The sequence below is a fragment of the Ranitomeya imitator genome, chromosome 3 (genome assembly GCF_032444005.1).
Source record: "Ranitomeya imitator isolate aRanImi1 chromosome 3, aRanImi1.pri, whole genome shotgun sequence".
NCBI lineage: Eukaryota > Metazoa > Chordata > Amphibia > Anura > Dendrobatidae > Ranitomeya > Ranitomeya imitator.
In genome coordinates, this window is record NC_091284.1 from 341,300,929 (window position 1) to 341,318,439 (window position 17,511).

The following is a 17,511-nucleotide window of genomic DNA, read 5'->3' on the forward strand; positions in this document are numbered from 1 at the left end:
CCTGTTCACACAAGTTATATACAGATGATCAGGTTTTTAAATACATCAGATAGGGATTGCATACATTAGTTAGGACTGCTCTGATAAGGGTATACCGTGAAGATTGGTAGAGCAGCTTAGTATACATTTTTTGCAAAAAACGTATCAACCAAATATCCTGTTTTTTACATCTTTTACTAGCACTTGCGGATTACTGCAACATTTTTTCAAACTGAGTGTTTTTGGTTTTACTATTCTCTTTTGTGTCTTCAGGTTTCTTGGTGGTGTGTGAACATGATCATACAGACTTGTTCACTGTGCAAGTAGCCCATGTGTTCCTGTTTCCATAATTGTTCTCTTGTGTCTACAAGACTGGGGAGTTCCACCACTCCTCTTGGGCTATCTGCACAAAAGCTGTTCTACCCTGTATGCACACATGGATTTTTCCTCTCTGAACCCTGTTCACACAAGTTATATACAGATGATCAGGTTTTTAAATACATCAGATAGGGATTGCATACATTAGTTAGGACTGCTCTGATAAGGGTATACCGTGAAGATTGGTAGAGCAGCTTAGTATACATTTTTTGCAAAAAACGTATCAACCAAATGCCCTGTTTTTTACATCTTTTACTAGCACTTACGGATTACTGCAACATTTTTTCAAACTGAGTGTTTTTGGTTTTACTATTCTCTTTTGTGTCTTCAGGTTTCTTGGTGGTGTGTGAACATGATCATACAGACTTGTTCACTGTGCAAGTAGCCCATGTGTTCCTGTTTCCATAATTGTTCTCTTGTGTCTACAAGACTGGGGAGTTCCACCACTCCTCTTGGGCTATCTGCACAAAAGCTGTTCTACCCTGTATGCACACATGGATTTTTCCTCTCTGAACCCTGTTCACACAAGTTATATACAGATGATCAGGTTTTTAAATACATCAGATAGGGATTGCATACATTAGTTAGGACTGCTCTGATAAGGGTATACCGTGAAGATTGGTAGAGCAGCTTAGTATACATTTTTTGCAAAAAACGTATCAACCAAATACCCTGTTTTTTACATCTTTTACTAGCACTTGCGGATTACTGCAACATTTTTTCAAACTGAGTGTTTTTGGTTTTACTATTCTCTTTTGTGTCTTCAGGTTTCTTGGTGGTGTGTGAACATGATCATACAGACTTGTTCACTGTGCAAGTAGCCCATGTGTTCCTGTTTCCATAATTGTTCGCTTGTGTCTACAAGACTGGGGAGTTCCACCACTCCTCTTGGGCTATCTGCACAAAAGCTGTTCTACCCTGTATGCACACATGGATTTTTCCTCTCTGAACCCTGTTCACACAAGTTATATACAGATGATCAGGTTTTTAAATACATCAGATAGGGATTGCATACATTAGTTAGGACTGCTCTGATAAGGGTATACCGTGAAGATTGGTAGAGCAGCTTAGTATACATTTTTTGCAAAAAACGTATCAACCAAATACCCTGTTTTTTACATCTTTTACTAGCACTTGCGGATTACTGCAACATTTTTTCAAACTGAGTGTTTTTGGTTTTACTATTCTCTTTTGTATCTTCAGGTTTCTTGGTGGTGTGTGAACATGATCATACAGACTTGTTCACTGTGCAAGTAGCCCATGTGTTCCTGTTTCCATAATTGTTCTCTTGTGTCTACAAGACTGGGGAGTTCCACCACTCCTCTTGGGCTATCTGCACAAAAGCTGTTCTACCCTGTATGCACACATGGATTTTTCCTCTCTGAACCCTGTTCACACAAGTTATATACAGATGATCAGGTTTTTAAATACATCAGATAGGGATTGCATACATTAGTTAGGACTGCTCTGATAAGGGTATACCATGAAGATTGGTAGAGCAGCTTAGTATACATTTTTTGCAAAAAACGTATCAACCAAATACCCTGTTTTTTACATCTTTTACTAGCACTTGCGGATTACTGCAACATTTTTTCAAACTGAGTGTTTTTGGTTTTACTATTCTCTTTTGTGTCTTCAGGTTTCTTGGTGGTGTGTGAACATGATCATACAGACTTGTTCACTGTGCAAGTAGCCCATGTGTTCCTGTTTCCATAATTGTTCTCTTGTGTCTACAAGACTGGGGAGTTCCACCACTCCTCTTGGGCTATCTGCACAAAAGCTGTTCTACCCTGTATGCACACATGGATTTTTCCTCTCTGAACCCTGTTCACACAAGTTATATACAGATGATCAGGTTTTTAAATACATCAGATAGGGATTGCATACATTAGTTAGGACTGCTCTGATAAGGGTATACCATGAAGATTGGTAGAGCAGCTTAGTATACATTTTTTGCAAAAAACGTATCAACCAAATACCCTGTTTTTTACATCTTTTACTAGCACTTGCGGATTACTGCAACATTTTTTCAAACTGAGTGTTTTTGGTTTTACTATTCTCTTTTGTGTCTTCAGGTTTCTTGGTGGTGTGTGAACATGATCATACAGACTTGTTCACTGTGCAAGTAGCCCATGTGTTCCTGTTTCCATAATTGTTCTCTTGTGTCTACAAGACTGGGGAGTTCCACCACTCCTCTTGGGCTATCTGCACAAAAGCTGTTCTACCCTGTATGCATACATGGATTTTTCCTCTCTGAACCCTGTTCACACAAGTTATATACAGATGATCAGGTTTTTAAATACATCAGATAGGGATTGCATACATTAGTTAGGACTGCTCTGATAAGGGTATACCGTGAAGATTGGTAGAGCAGCTTAGTATACATTTTTTGCAAAAAACGTATCAACCAAATACCCTGTTTTTTACATCTTTTACTAGCACTTGCGGATTACTGCAACATTTTTTCAAACTGAGTGTTTTTGGTTTTACTATTCTCTTTTGTGTCTTCAGGTTTCTTGGTGGTGTGTGAACATGATCATACAGACTTGTTCACTGTGCAAGTAGCCCATGTGTTCCTGTTTCCATAATTGTTCTCTTGTGTCTACAAGACTGGGGAGTTCCACCACTCCTCTTGGGCTATCTGCACAAAAGCTGTTCTACCCTGTATGCACACATGGATTTTTCCTCTCTGAACCCTGTTCACACAAGTTATATACAGATGATCAGGTTTTTAAATACATCAGATAGGGATTGCATACATTAGTTAGGACTGCTCTGATAAGGGTATACCGTGAAGATTGGTAGAGCAGCTTAGTATACATTTTTTGCAAAAAACGTATCAACCAAATACCCTGTTTTTTACATCTTTTACTAGCACTTGCGGATTACTGCAACATTTTTTCAAACTGAGTGTTTTTGGTTTTACTATTCTCTTTTGTGTCTTCAGGTTTCTTGGTGGTGTGTGAACATGATCATACAGACTTGTTCACTGTGCAAGTAGCCCATGTGTTCCTGTTTCCATAATTGTTCTCTTGTGTCTACAAGACTGGGGAGTTCCACCACTCCTCTTGGGCTATCTGCACAAAAGCTGTTCTACCCTGTATGCACACATGGATTTTTCCTCTCTGAACCCTGTTCACACAAGTTATATACAGATGATCAGGTTTTTAAATACATCAGATAGGGATTGCATACATTAGTTAGGACTGCTCTGATAAGGGTATACCGTGAAGATTGGTAGAGCAGCTTAGTATACATTTTTTGCAAAAAACGTATCAACCAAATACCCTGTTTTTTACATCTTTTACTAGCACTTGCGGATTACTGCAACATTTTTTCAAACTGAGTGTTTTTGGTTTTACTATTCTCTTTTGTGTCTTCAGGTTTCTTGGTGGTGTGTGAACATGATCATACAGACTTGTTCACTGTGCAAGTAGCCCATGTGTTCCTGTTTCCATAATTGTTCTCTTGTGTCTACAAGACTGGGGAGTTCCACCACTCCTCTTGGGCTATCTGCACAAAAGCTGTTCTACCCTGTATGCACACATGGATTTTTCCTCTCTGAACCCTGTTCACACAGGTTATATACAGATGATCAGGTTTTTAAATACATCAGATATCTTTGATGATATTTCTATCATGATCTTCAAGCTCATATCAGTAGCATTAATACGTGTTGGCAGTGTGTTTACTAATAGTTTTATTTATCTCATTTGCAGGACCATACAGTTCCTCTCTTGTAGTTTCAGTTTGTATAGCTGTAGGATGTGATGTGGACAGGAAACTCTTTATGTATCTTGGGGTTGAGCAATCATACACTTGTTGTCGCAGTCAGTGAGGAGCTCAATTAATTACCCAAACATTCATTGTCCTGTACATAAATTATGGACAATTCAGAAAATTCTGTAGCATTGAATGACTTTATTGCATCAATACCCGTTTATTCATTGCCAAGGATTTTGCAAATCACATCAGGAGTCTATTTGCAGAGTAAGTAATACCAATCAAATATAATTTTACAAGAGTGATAGAATGAGTGATTGTAAGGAGGTTCATGGCTCCCAAGTTGTACCTGATTGCCATGTATAGAATTATGAATCATTAACTATCTGAAAGTTGTATTTATTTTATGTCACTATCAGGGATCCCTGCTTTTTAAGTATTATCATGTAGTTATGTAAGAAGCAGCTGATAATAAACATTGATTAAAATCATGTATAGCAATAAATAGTATTTACATCGACAGCAATATTTGTTGTAGGTATTTATAGAGATACTTTCCACCAAACATACATTACTTATCTTTGCAGAAACATTTTCTGGCAAGTTGCTTTTGCTCGAAGTTTCTTTTACTGTATCACATAAAATTTAATATTTCTTTAACCACTAATGGCTATGGCTGATTGGACCTTAAACAGTAGTGGCATTCTCAGTAAACTTGCACTTGTCTTAAATTTTGGCGTAGGTGCTGAATTCTAAAGATAAGCAAATCTTTCAAGGTTCGATTTGGTTCAGCGAAATTAGGGGCAGACACCAGGAAAAGTGGCATTAATTGACCAAGAGTACAAATGGTATAATTGTGCAGCATGGATGCATGGGACAGGGCTCGGACTAGCATTTCTAGCTGAAACATTGATCAGTAACTGGTGGATGAGTGACAGGTGTAGGTCTGGTGCTCTGAGGTGTCCGCTAAATTCAGGAAACACACATAAAGGAGATCCAACTTGGAGCCCAAAGATTTCCAAAAATTAGGGGCAGACATGAGGAAAAGTGTCATCAATTGACTCACAGTACAAATTTGATAATGGCACAGCAGAAGTCAGCCATGGAACATGCACGACGTATCAGGGTCTGGGCCAGCATTTAGAGCTTTGAATTGAAGTTTCAACTAAGAAGAGGTGGGTGAGGGACCAGTGTAAACCTTCTTTGCTGGAAACCCTGATATCTCATGCAACAGCTCAAAATGCTTTTTTTTCCCAGCCACACTCTGGTGGCACAAATATCAGCTTGGTAGAGCACTAATGTTATAAAAATGTAAGGATAGTAACATAAGTAGTTGACTGATCAATTGACCCACAGTAGAGCATTTTATAATATCACAGAAGCAGTCAGCCATTGGCTATGCATGAGGTATCACTGACCCCCATAAAGAAGAAGCTAACGCGAAACGCATGGCGGGGCGCCTTCTGCAGCCAGGTTATGTATTACTAGATGGTGGCCGGATTCTAACGCATCGGGTATTCTAGAATATGCATGTCCACATAGTATATTGCCCAGCCACGTAGTATATTGCCCAGTCACATAGTATATTTCCCAGCCAGGTAGTATATTGCCCAGTCATAAAGTATATTGCCCAGTCACGTAGTATATTTCCCAGCCACGTAGTATATTGCCCAGCCACGTAGTATATAGCAGAGGCACGTAGTACGGTATATTGCTCAGTCATGTAGCATATTGCCTAGCCACATAGTATATAGCAGAGCCATGTAGTATATTGCCCAGTTACGTAGTATGTTGCCCACTTACGGAGTATATTGTCCAGCCACATAGTATATTGCCCAGCCACGTAGTATATTGCCCAGCACAGAGCCACGTAGTATAGAGACGTAAAAAAAAATAAACATATACTCACCTTCTGAAGGCCCGTTGGAAGTCTTGCTATACTCACCATCCGCCGCCTTTGCCGCTCCTCGCCACGTTCCCGGGACCGCTCCATTGCAAGCGGCAAGGTCCTTGTCATGCAGGACCTGCTGTGATGTCGCGGTCACATGACCGTGTAGCAGTCACATGACCGTGACGTCACGGCAGGTCCTTTTCGCGCAGGCGCACAGGACTTGTGATGACATCACGGTCACATGACCGTGACGTCATGACAGGTCCTTCTGCCAGACCATCCGTGCGACCGGAAGTGCCGGTTGCATCGCGAGGAGCGGGAAAGGCGGCGCAGGTGAGTATATAATCATTTTTTATTTTTTTTATTATTTTTAACATTCGATGTTTTTACTATTGGCGCTGCATAGGCTGCGTCAATAGTAAAAAACTTGGTCACACAGGGTTAATAGCAGCGGTAACGGACTGCATTACACCGCGGCATAACGCGGTCCGTTACCGCTGCCATTAACCCTTTGTGAGGAGCGGCCATTTTCTTCCGGACTGTGCGCGTCGCTGATTGGTCGCGGCAGCCATGACAGGCAGCTGTCGAGACCAATCAGCGAACGAATAACTGTTACAGAAGGACAGACAGACAGACGGAAGTACCCCTTAGACAATAATATAGTAGATTTAGTACTTTCTCCTCTTTGTCACTATTTAATGATTGAATAGCACTATGCACCTTAAATCTGTGTACTGTGTTGATTATACTTTGGTACAAATAGTACATAGAACTACATGCAGTACTAGTGAGCATTGAAAACAGCACCATTATTATATGAAGGGTGCATAAGGTTTTTTAAGAGGAGTGTTCTTTTAAGTTCTTTGGCTCTCTTACTACTATGTGATTCATCTTGCTTTATTGGAAATTATCAGCCACTTGGTTAACACTTCCCTACACTATTAGACCTTTTACAATATTTTATTATTTGATGAATAGACTAGCACTAATGGCTTACTGACCCTCCTTTAATATTTTTTCATCACTTCATTTATTACCCTAAAAGGTCTAATGGTATAGGGAGTTATTATTTAATTGAAAATCCTGCATTTACGTATTTACATCAAACTTTACAAGCACCAACCGCATGAACATTTTTTTCAAAAATGGATTTTATCAATGTTGATTCTACCTCTGTTCTAACTTAGCAACTAGAGACCAATTTATCTAAAAGGAAAATAATAGTGTACATATATATTTTAGCAATAATATTCCTGTGTTTGCAGATCCATTTGGTGTTTACCCTAAGAAAAAATATATATATTTTGTTAAAAAGTGTATGTTCTATAGTGTCCAATAAAGATTCTTGTAATTTTTTAATTTACTTGGCATCTACTTCCTATGTGTTTATAGGCATTGTACTTTGTTCTGTTGGTGCACGGGCTGGTCTAAAAAATGTGTGAAACTATTCACAGAAATTGCTTATGCCACATACACTGATGCTGCTAATGCTTTTGCGTTGGTGCCTTGACGCTCCTGGGGTTGGAAATCTATAACTGCGATGCACACTGCTGTCTTCGGGAAAAATACTCTTAAAATTGTCTACAAGCGTGTTTCGAGTCTCCAGCTTGTGAGCGTCCATTTCCACGGGGGAAAGCATCTGGTAAAATTTACTCTTGTACCATTGATCTAACATAGTGGCAACTCAGTAGTCAGCACTATTTCTAATCCTAACAATACATCATGTTGCAGAGAGTGCAGCGAGAAGGCAATCATGTGTCAGGCGCATTCACTAGGTCCAAGTCCATGGTGTGTTTGGGACACTCAAGATAGCTTCCTCCGTACTCGGTATCCTGCCGCCAACCATGGACAACAAACAGGGGATCATTAACCTCTTCATCTCCTGACTGTTGTGCATCCATTACCTCTTCCTCCTCGTCCTTCTCCATTTGTTCCTCGACTTCTGCACCTTCACTAACAGTTTTTCTGGCATCATTAGCCCCCCTCGATCACTGTAATCCACCCTCCTATGGCACTTTCCTTTGTGACGACAGTCTGGAACTAGAAGGTATTGTTATCCCTTCTGCATCCTCCTCTGCTTCTACCTCTTCCTCTGGGACCACCACCTCATCTTACAAGACTATTCAAGTGTCCTGCAGCATGTAGATGACCAGAATAATGATGCTGGTGATGGCATCTACAGCACTATCCATCTTTGTAGCTGTTTTGAAACTGTATAAATGGGTGCTGAGGTCCTTCATCTGTGCCAACCCGGCAAGTGTGATTTGCACCACAACCGTACTGTGTTGGCCCAGGCTATGCAGAAGGACATACTGAACCAGGGCTCATCGCTGCTGCCACAGCCACTGCAACAAGTGCAGAGTGGAATTCCACAGTGTCTGCAGATCACAAATAAAACGGTTAACCAATAGGTCGAAATACTTCTGTAGCGATGCAAGTCGATGACCTACAGTGTGCGATCAGCAGAAGTGATCACCCTGCGATCACGCTTTCTGCAGAGCAGTGTAACCAGGCCGGGATAATGGCAGAGAAATTGCTGTACCACAAAATTGAGGTAGTGAGCCATGCAAGACTCATGTTTGGCACTGCCCCAGAGTACGGCCTCTACCGGGTTCGCACCATTATCTTACACTGCCTTCCCTGGCATTAGATTCACTGGAGACAGCCATTGCTCAAAGTCAGCATGGATAGCTGTTCACAACTCTTGAGCTGTGTGACTGCGATCTCCAAGTCATATTAATTTAAACACTGCCCATTTGCAGTGAGCCCTGGCTGTGCAATACAGAGGTGGGGGGATCTTGCTGCACTTTTGAAATGATCAAGGTAGAGGTTGGTGGCACAAGTGGAGGCCCTAGAGGAGGTGGAGGAGCCCAAAGCAGTGGAGGAATTGTTAGGCTGCTTTCACACATCAGGTTTTTCGCCGGATGCTGGTTCCGGCGTCGCGCCGCATCACCGGATCTGTTTTTTTAAAGAAACCGGATGACAACCGGATGAGCCGGATCCACCCCATCATGGCACAGAGAATGACCCAGGGAGTCTTTTCCACTTTGTATATGGAGCTTCGAGGTGACCCTGACAAGTTTTTCAGCTATGTTCGGATGAAAGCGGAGAACTTTGATATATTGGTGGAGCGGGTTGAACATCTGATAAGAAGGAGTGATACCTATTGCCGATTCTCCATTACCCCGGCTGTGCGTCTGATGGTCACTCTTCGGTAAGCATTCTTTTTTAATCAACTCTTGTAGGGCACTTTGATATTTTGAATTTGCAGTAATTTCTGCCTTCCTTTTCTTCACAGACTCCTATCAACTGGAGAATCCCTGTCTTGACTACATTTTCAATTCAGAATGGGCATTTCAACCATATCAGGAATAGTGAGGCACACTTGCCGTGCACTGTGGGACTCTCTGCATGAAGAATACATTCCACATCCCACAATGCAGTCATGGTTGGATGTAGCTGACAGATTCCTGGAAGTGTGCCAGTTTCCCAATTGCTTGGGTACGGTGGACGGGAAACATATCCGTATCGTGAAACCGGCTTGTTCTGGATCTCAGTATTTCAACTACAAGAAGTACTTTTCCATCATGCTGATGGCCATCGCCGATGCGGATTACAATATATATACAATATACAATATATGGATATTGGGGCGTATGGCCGTTCTAATGAATTGCAAGTTTTCAAACTGTCTTCTATGGGGCGGCATTTATATGGACAAACCTTTCAATTCCCCCCCCCCCCCCAAGACCACTGCCTCAAACCTCTGAGCCACTAATGCCATTTGTATGTGTTGGGGATGAAGCGTTTCAGCTTTCCGAGCATCTTTTGAAACCCTACTCCAGCCGTGGTTTAACCAATACTAAAAGAATTTTCAACTACAGACTCACACGTGCAAGGAGAATGTTGGAGTGTGCGTTTGGGATCCTAACCGCCAAATGGAGAGTTCTCTTGACATCCATTAACTTGAAGACAGACACTGTGGATGAGGTCGTGGAAGCGTGTGTTGTCCTACACAATTATGTTATATCCAAGGAACAGCTTTCCATTGAGGACCACTCTGCCGAAACCAACTTGACGGATTATAGCAACCAGACATACAGAAGTTCTGCCACAGTTTCCAGAATACGGGATCACTTTGCAGAATATTTTATTTCACCCCAAGGAAGAATACACTGGCAGGATGAGAAAGTTTAAACATTTTGTATGTACCTAGTAATAACTGTAACCTTTACCCATGTTGTGTACCTGTTGTTTTTACCTTTTACACATGTTGTGTACCAGTTTGGTTTTTACCTTTACCCATGCTGTGTACCAGTTTGGTTTTTACCTTTTACCCATGTTGTGTACCTGTTTGGTTTTTACCTTTTACCCATGTTGTGTACCAGTTTGGTTTTTACCTTTTACCCATGTTGTGTACCTGTTTGGTTTTTACCTTTTACCCATGTTGCGTACCTGTTTGGGTTTACCTTTTAGCAATGTTGGGTACCTGTTTGATTTTATTTTTGAACCAAGATGTGCATCTGTTTGGGTTGTACCCAAAGTACTGCTGTTACCAATAAACCTTGTTTAACAAAAGTGTTATTTGTCCCTAATGAATAAATACAAGAGAGTTTTCAACCAAAAAGTTTTATTAACATAATTAAACAACAACAACAAAAAAAAGTAACTAAAGGTTTTCATACGTCGGGGTGGAGATACTGTCGGACGGACTGTCGGATAGGGACACTTCGACAGTGGGAGTGTGGAGAGAGGAATGTGTTGGTGGTGGAGAATGTTCTATGGTTAGGGGTGAAGGAGTGGAGAAAGCTATTGAGCGGGTGGACAAGAAAGTGGGATTGGGGTTAGAAATTTGGTAGGATGGAGGGGTGTAGGTAATGTTTTGTGAGGATTGGGAGGCAGAAGTAGTGAAGTGTGTAGAAGATGTTTCGTAAGAGGGTGATAGAGGCTGTTGGAAGTGGGCAGGGAGAGGAGGCGAGGATGAAATAGATGGGAAGTTGTATAGGTCGGGATCATCATATGGGTGGGAAGGGGCACGGGCGGGAGGCTGGTAGTGTGGCTGGTGGGAAGGGTCACGTGCGGGAGGCTGGTAGTGTGGATGGTGGGAAGTGGCACGGGGCTGGTAGTGTGGCTGGTGGGAAGGGGCACGGGAACACTGAAAGTGTTGTGGCTGTTGGGACGGGGCACGATGTGGATGATGGTGAGGTGGGCGGGATGGGGCACGATCAGTTTGACGATACGGGTCAGGAGGATGGTACTGGCTGTAGTGATGGACAGTGGAGGAAGGGGGGGGGCAGTTGGAGGATGGTTGGAAAGACTATCTGCTCTAGAAGCAATGAGCGCTAGAGTAGACTGGCAGGATTCCATTACTTGCATCTGCTGAGAAGTAGATAGCGTCTCCATTTGCTCAAGCACCGACTGAAAAAAAGTGTTGTTCGGGGACTGTTTTGCCTCTGAACGCATCGTTACCAGAAGTGTATGCATCTCGAGCATACTTTTATTTATGAAATTGAATCCTGCAGCCATTTGCTCGGACAAAACTTTCAGACAGTTCTGGAACGATGCGTTCAAGTGCAAGAACTCGGGAGCATAACTATGTACCTGACCCCTCTGGCAAAACCTGTTGTGAATTCTGTTGTCAAGCTCCCTCCTGTAGTCATGAATGGTACTTCGGCTGGTTCTGTCCATGGGCTTCCTCTGGTGCTTGTGAGTGGGGCTGCGGCTTCTGAGGTTCCTTCCACAGGTGACGAGGTTAATTCGTTAGCTGGCTGCTTTATTTAACTCAACCTAGATCATTGCTCCATGCCACCTGTCAATGTTCCAGTATTGGTCTTGTTCGCTCCTGGATCGTTCTTGTGACCTGTCTTCCCAGCAGAAGCTAAGTTCCTGCTTGTTTTTCTCTGTTTGCTATTTTTCTGTCCAGCTTGCTATTTTGATTTTTGTCTTGCTTGCTGGAAGCTCTGGGACGCAGAGGGAGCGCCTCCTCACCGTGAGTCGGTGCGGAGGGTCTTTTTGCGCCCTCTACGTGGTCTTTTTGTAGTTTTTTGTGCTGACCGCAAAGTTACCTTTCCTATCCTCTGTCTGTTCAGTAAGTCGGGCCTCATTTTGCTAAATCTATTTCATCTCTGTGTTAGTAATTTTCATCTTTTCTCACAGTCATTATATGTGGGGGGCTGCCTGTTCCTTTGGGGAATTTCTCTGAGGCAAGATAGGCTTTATTTTTCTATCTTTAGGGCTAGCTAGTTCCTTAGGCTGTGACGAGGCACCTAGGGAGCGTCAGGAGCGCTCCACGGCTATTTCTAGTGTGTGTGATAGGATTAGGGATTGCGGTCAGCAGAGTTCCCACGTCTCAGAGCTTGTCCTGTATTATTAGTAACTATCAGGTCATTCCGTGTGCTCTTAACCACCAGGTCCATTATTGTCCTCACCACCAGGTCATAACAGTACAGGTGGCCCAAAAAGTATTAATGCATCTCAATAGAGGGATAAGAGAAGTTCTGAGACCATTTTTTTTTCTTTGCAGTGTGTTTTGTCTCTCTTTTCCCCTTTACCTCTGGGTGGTTCAGGATACAGGTGTAGATATGGACATTCAAGGTCTGTCCTCTTGTATGGATAATCTCACTGCAAGGGTACAAAACATTCAAGATTTTGTGGTTCAGAATCCGATGTTTAGAGCCTAGGATTCCAATTCCTGATTTGTTTTTTGGGGATAGATCTAAGTTTCTGAATTTCAAAAATAATTGTAAATTGTTTCTTGCTTTGAAACCTCGTTCCTCAGGTGACCCTGTTCAACAAGTGAAAATCATTATTTCTTTGTTACGTGGCGACCCTCAAGACTGGGCATTTTCCCTTGCGCCAGGAGATCCGGCATTGCGTGATGTTGATGCGTTTTTTCTGGCGCTTGGATTGCTTTATGATGAACCGAATTCAGTGGATCAGGCAGAGAAAATCTTGCTGGCTCTGTGTCAGGGTCAGGATGAGGTAGAGATATATTGTCAGAAATTTAGGAAGTGGTCTGTACTCACTCAGTGGAATGAATGTGCGCTGGCAGCAATTTTCAGAAAGGGTCTCTCTGAAGCCCTTAAGGATGTCATGGTGGGATTTCCCATGCCTGCTGGTCTGAATGAGTCTATGTCTCTGGCCATTCAGATCGATCGACGCTTGCGTGAGCGTAAAGTTGTGCACCATTTGGCGGTATTATCTGAGCATAGACCTGAGCCTATGCAATGTGATAGGACTTTGACCAGAGCTGAACGGCAAGAACACAGACGTCGGAATGGGCTGTGTTTTTACTGTGGTGATTTCACTCATGCCATCTCCGATTGTCCTAAGCGCACTAAGCGGTTCGCTAGGTCTGCCACCATTGGTACGGTACAGTCGAAATTTCTTTTGTCCGTTACTCTGATTTGCTCTTTGTCATCCTATTCTGTTATGGCATTTGTGGATTCAGGCGCTGCCCTGAATTTGATGGACTTGGAGTTTGCTAGGCGCTGTGGTTTTTTCTTGGAGCCCTTGCAGTATCCTATTCCATTGAGAGGTATTGATGCTACTCTTTTGGCCAAGAAAAAGCCCCAGTACTGGACCCAATTGACCATGTGCATGGCTCCTGCACATCAGGAGGATATTCGCTTTTTGGTGTTGCATAATCTGCATGATGTGGTCGTTTTGGGGTTGCCATGGCTACAGGTCCATAATCCAGTATTGGATTGGAAATCTATGTCTGTGTCCAGCTGGGGTTGTCAGGGGGTACATGGTGAGGTTCCATTTTTGTCTATTTCGTCATCCACCCCTTCTGAAGTCCCGGAGTTTTTGTCGGATTACCGGGATGTATTTGATGATCCCAAATCCAGTGCCCTACCTCCTCATAGGGATTGCGATTGTGCTATCAATTTGATTCCTGGTAGTAAGTTTCCTAAGGGCCGACTGTTCAATTTATCTGTGCCAGAACACGCTGCTATGCGGAGTTATATAAAGGAATCCTTGGAGAAGGGTCATATTCGCCCGTCGTCGTCACCATTGGGAGCAGGGTTCTTTTTTGTGGCCAAGAAGGATGGTTCTTTGAGACCTTGTATTGATTACCGCCTTCTTAATAAGATCACAGTCAAATTTCAGTACCCTTTGCCGCTGCTGTCTGATTTATTTGCTCGGATTAAGGGGGCTAGTTGGTTCACCAAGATAGATCTTCGTGGTGCGTATAATCTTGTGTGTATTAAACAGGGCGATGAATGGAAAACAGCATTTAATACGCCCGAGGGCCATTTTGAGTACCTGGTTATGCCATTTGGGCTTTCCAATGCACCATCAGTATTTCAGTCCTTTATGCATGACATCTTCAGAGAGTACCTGGATAAATTCCTGATTGTATATTTGGATGATATTTTGGTCTTCTCGGATGATTGGGAGTCTCACGTGAAGCAGGTCAGAATGGTGTTCCAGGTCCTTTGTGCTAATTCTTTGTTTGTGAAGGGGTCTAAGTGTCTCTTTGGAGTTCAGAAGGTTTCATTTTTGGGTTTCATTTTTTCCCCTTCTACTATCGAGATGGACCCTGTTAAAGTCCAGGCCATTTATGATTGGACTCAGCCGACATCTGTGAAGAGTCTGCAAAAGTTCCTGGGCTTTGCTAATTTTTATCGTCGCTTCATCAGTAATTTTTCTAGTGTTGCTAAACCGTTGACTGATTTGACCAAGAAGGGTGCTGATGTGGTCAATTGGTCTTCTGCGGCTGTGGAAGCTTTTCAGGAGTTGAAGCGTCGTTTTTCTTTTGCCCCTGTGTTGTGCCAGCCAGATGTTTCGCTCCCGTTTCAGGTCGAGGTTGATGCTTCTGAGATTGGAGCAGGAGCTGTTTTGTCGCAAAGAAGTTCTGATGGCTCGGTGATGAAACCATGTGCCTTCTTTTCTAGAAAGTTTTCGCCTGCTGAGCGCAATTATGATGTTGGCAATCGAGAGTTGTTGGCCATGAAGTGGGCATTCGAGGAGTGGCGTCATTGGCTTGAAGGAGCCAAGCATCGCGTGGTGGTCTTGACGGATCACAAGAATTTGACTTATCTCGAGTCTGCTAAACGGTTGAATCCTAGACAGGCTCGTTGGTCGCTATTTTTCTCCCGTTTTGATTTTGTGGTTTCGTACCTTCCGGGCTCTAAGAATGTGAAGGCTGATGCCCTGTCAAGGAGTTTTGTGCCCGACTCTCCGGGTGTTCCTGAGCCGGTGGGTATTCTCAAAGAGGGGGTAATTTTGTCTGCCATCTCCCCTGATTTGCGGTGGGTGCTGCAAAACTTTCAGGCTGATAGACCTGACCGTTGCCCAGCGGAGAAACTGTTTGTCCCTGATAAATGGACTAGTAGAGTTATCTCTGAGGTTCATTGTTCGGTGTTGGCTGGTCATCCTGGAATCTTTGGTACCAGAGATTTGGTGGCTAGATCCTTTTGGTGGCCGTCTTTGTCACGGGATGTGCGTTCTTTTGTGCAGTCCTGTGGGACTTGTGCTCGGGCTAAGCCCTGCTGTTCTCGTGCCAGTGGGTTGCTTTTGCCCTTGCCGGTCCCGAAGAGGCCCTGGACACATATTTCTATGGATTTTATTTCGGATCTCCCTGTCTCTCTAAAGATGTCGGTCATTTGGGTGGTTTGTGATCGCTTCTCTAAGATGGTCCATTTGGTACCCTTGTCTAAATTGCCTTCCTCCTCTGATTTGGTGCCGTTGTTTTTCCAGCATGTGGTTCGTTTACATGGCATTCCGGAGAACATCGTTTCGGACAGAGGTTCCCAGTTTGTTTCGAGGTTTTGGCGATCCTTTTGTGCTAGGATGGGCATTGATTTGTCTTTTTCCTCGGCTTTTCATCCTCAGACAAATGGCCAAACTGAACGTACTAATCAGACTTTGGAAACATATCTGAGATGCTTTGTTTCTGCTGATCAGGATGATTGGGTGTCCTTTTTGCCTTTGGCTGAGTTCGCCCTTAATAATCGGGCCAGCTCGGCTACTTTGGTTTCGCCGTTTTTCTGCAATTCTGGTTTCCATCCAGAATCCAGAATGTTGCAGCACTTTCAGGTTTGCCTGACCGTACACCTATTCATTCACTAGACGCCAGGCTCTCCATTACAGGACCCGAGGTGCATCCGCACAGCTGACATCGCTGCACTTGGACCCTGGTGAGTTCTCCTTTAGCACATCGGTGCACATACCTGCATATACCATTTTACACCCTATCATATGGTTATGACATTAACTCTGAGTGGGCCTCTCACACCATTACCTATTGTGTGCCATTGTGTATCAGCAACCATAATTGGGTTCTTGGCACCGTTGCTTACTTTCTGAGAGGAGCCACACGGCTTATAGGAGCTTTCCTGTAGTAACCACTGTAGCGTTTCACCCACTACGTGTCTTGGGGGACACTCGCTTGGCAGCAGAATAATCATAGACAGGCATGGTTTTTTCAGATAAACAGTCAATGTGGTTTATTATACTCTCAGCATAAACCACTGTAGGCCATGTTACATATCACAGACCTCACATAGTCCTTTAGTTCATCATATATGGCTTTACAAATCCTTCAGTGGTCACACTGGTATCTCTCCAGTCACCGGGTGACTGCACAGTTCAGCAACTGTCCTATGTTAGCGCACACAGTTCTTTTCCCCATACCAGGGGTTACCTCTTAGGAGCTCCTGCTCCACAGGTTGACTCCATGTCAGTCCAAGGTCCACAACAGGACCGTCCAGGTCAATGGTCTTACAGTGCTTCCAAGACGACTCCACTCCCAGGAGCCTCCAACACTGACCGTCCAGGTCGACGGTCTCACAGTGCTTCCAGAACGACTCCACTCCCAGGAGCCTCCAACTCTGACCGTCCAAGTCGACGGTCTCACAGTGCTTCCAGGACGACTCCACTCCCAGGAGCCTCCAACACTGACCATCCAGGACCTACAGCACACAGGCTACTCAGTGCCAAAGCCCAACCATGTGCTATTCAGGAATTCCCAGGATTTCCAACACAGGCTTCCAGGGCCTTGCACTTGGACCATTCAGGTGCAAACACAGGAACATGTGACCCACACCCTGGTCACATTATATAACTTTTAACCACTCCCCTGGGTGGGAGTGTGGATGTGTGGCTAGTTTGTCCCGCCCATCTCACATAACTAGCCTAGTAAGTCTCCCTTCATAACTATACAAACTCTTGAGGGATTACAGGTCCCAGAACAACAACAATGCATCAGACTTACCACGCAGACTCCCATTCACAACTCTGCCCGTCACTGTTTCATCACATTTATGCCTCCGAGCGCATCTTGAAGACCACATACAGCGCCCCCTGGCTGTAACGTGGGTCACTGCACCACACCACATCTACACGTGTGTTTCGGCATTTCCACACATACACACGTATTCTAGCTTCATTCCCTTATGCGCGGTTTCAGTCCTATTAATTACCATTAGTATTTGCACAGCAGGATTGGCGCCTACCTGCCCTGACTCCAGCTGCTAAGGGTACCTTTTAGGGGATTAGCGCTCGTGTGTCTTTTCCATAATGGAAAAACTAAA

The 17,511-nt window shown here is 43.6% G+C and overlaps 1 protein-coding gene across 3 annotated transcripts in view; it reads left to right on the plus strand.

Annotated features, from left to right (window-relative positions):
* Nucleotides 1-4,168: 4,168 nt before the first annotated feature.
* The window catches only part of THEMIS2 (thymocyte selection associated family member 2), a 197,552-nt gene continuing 184,209 nt past the window's right edge, over nt 4,169-17,511 (plus strand). For all 3 annotated transcript variants that reach the window (XM_069756790.1, XM_069756792.1, XM_069756791.1), the window contains exon 1: nt 4,169-4,347. In XM_069756790.1, coding sequence (XP_069612891.1) covers nt 4,242-4,347 — 106 coding nt within the window. In that variant the 5' untranslated portion in view covers nt 4,169-4,241. The remainder of the gene's footprint in view (nt 4,348-17,511) is intronic.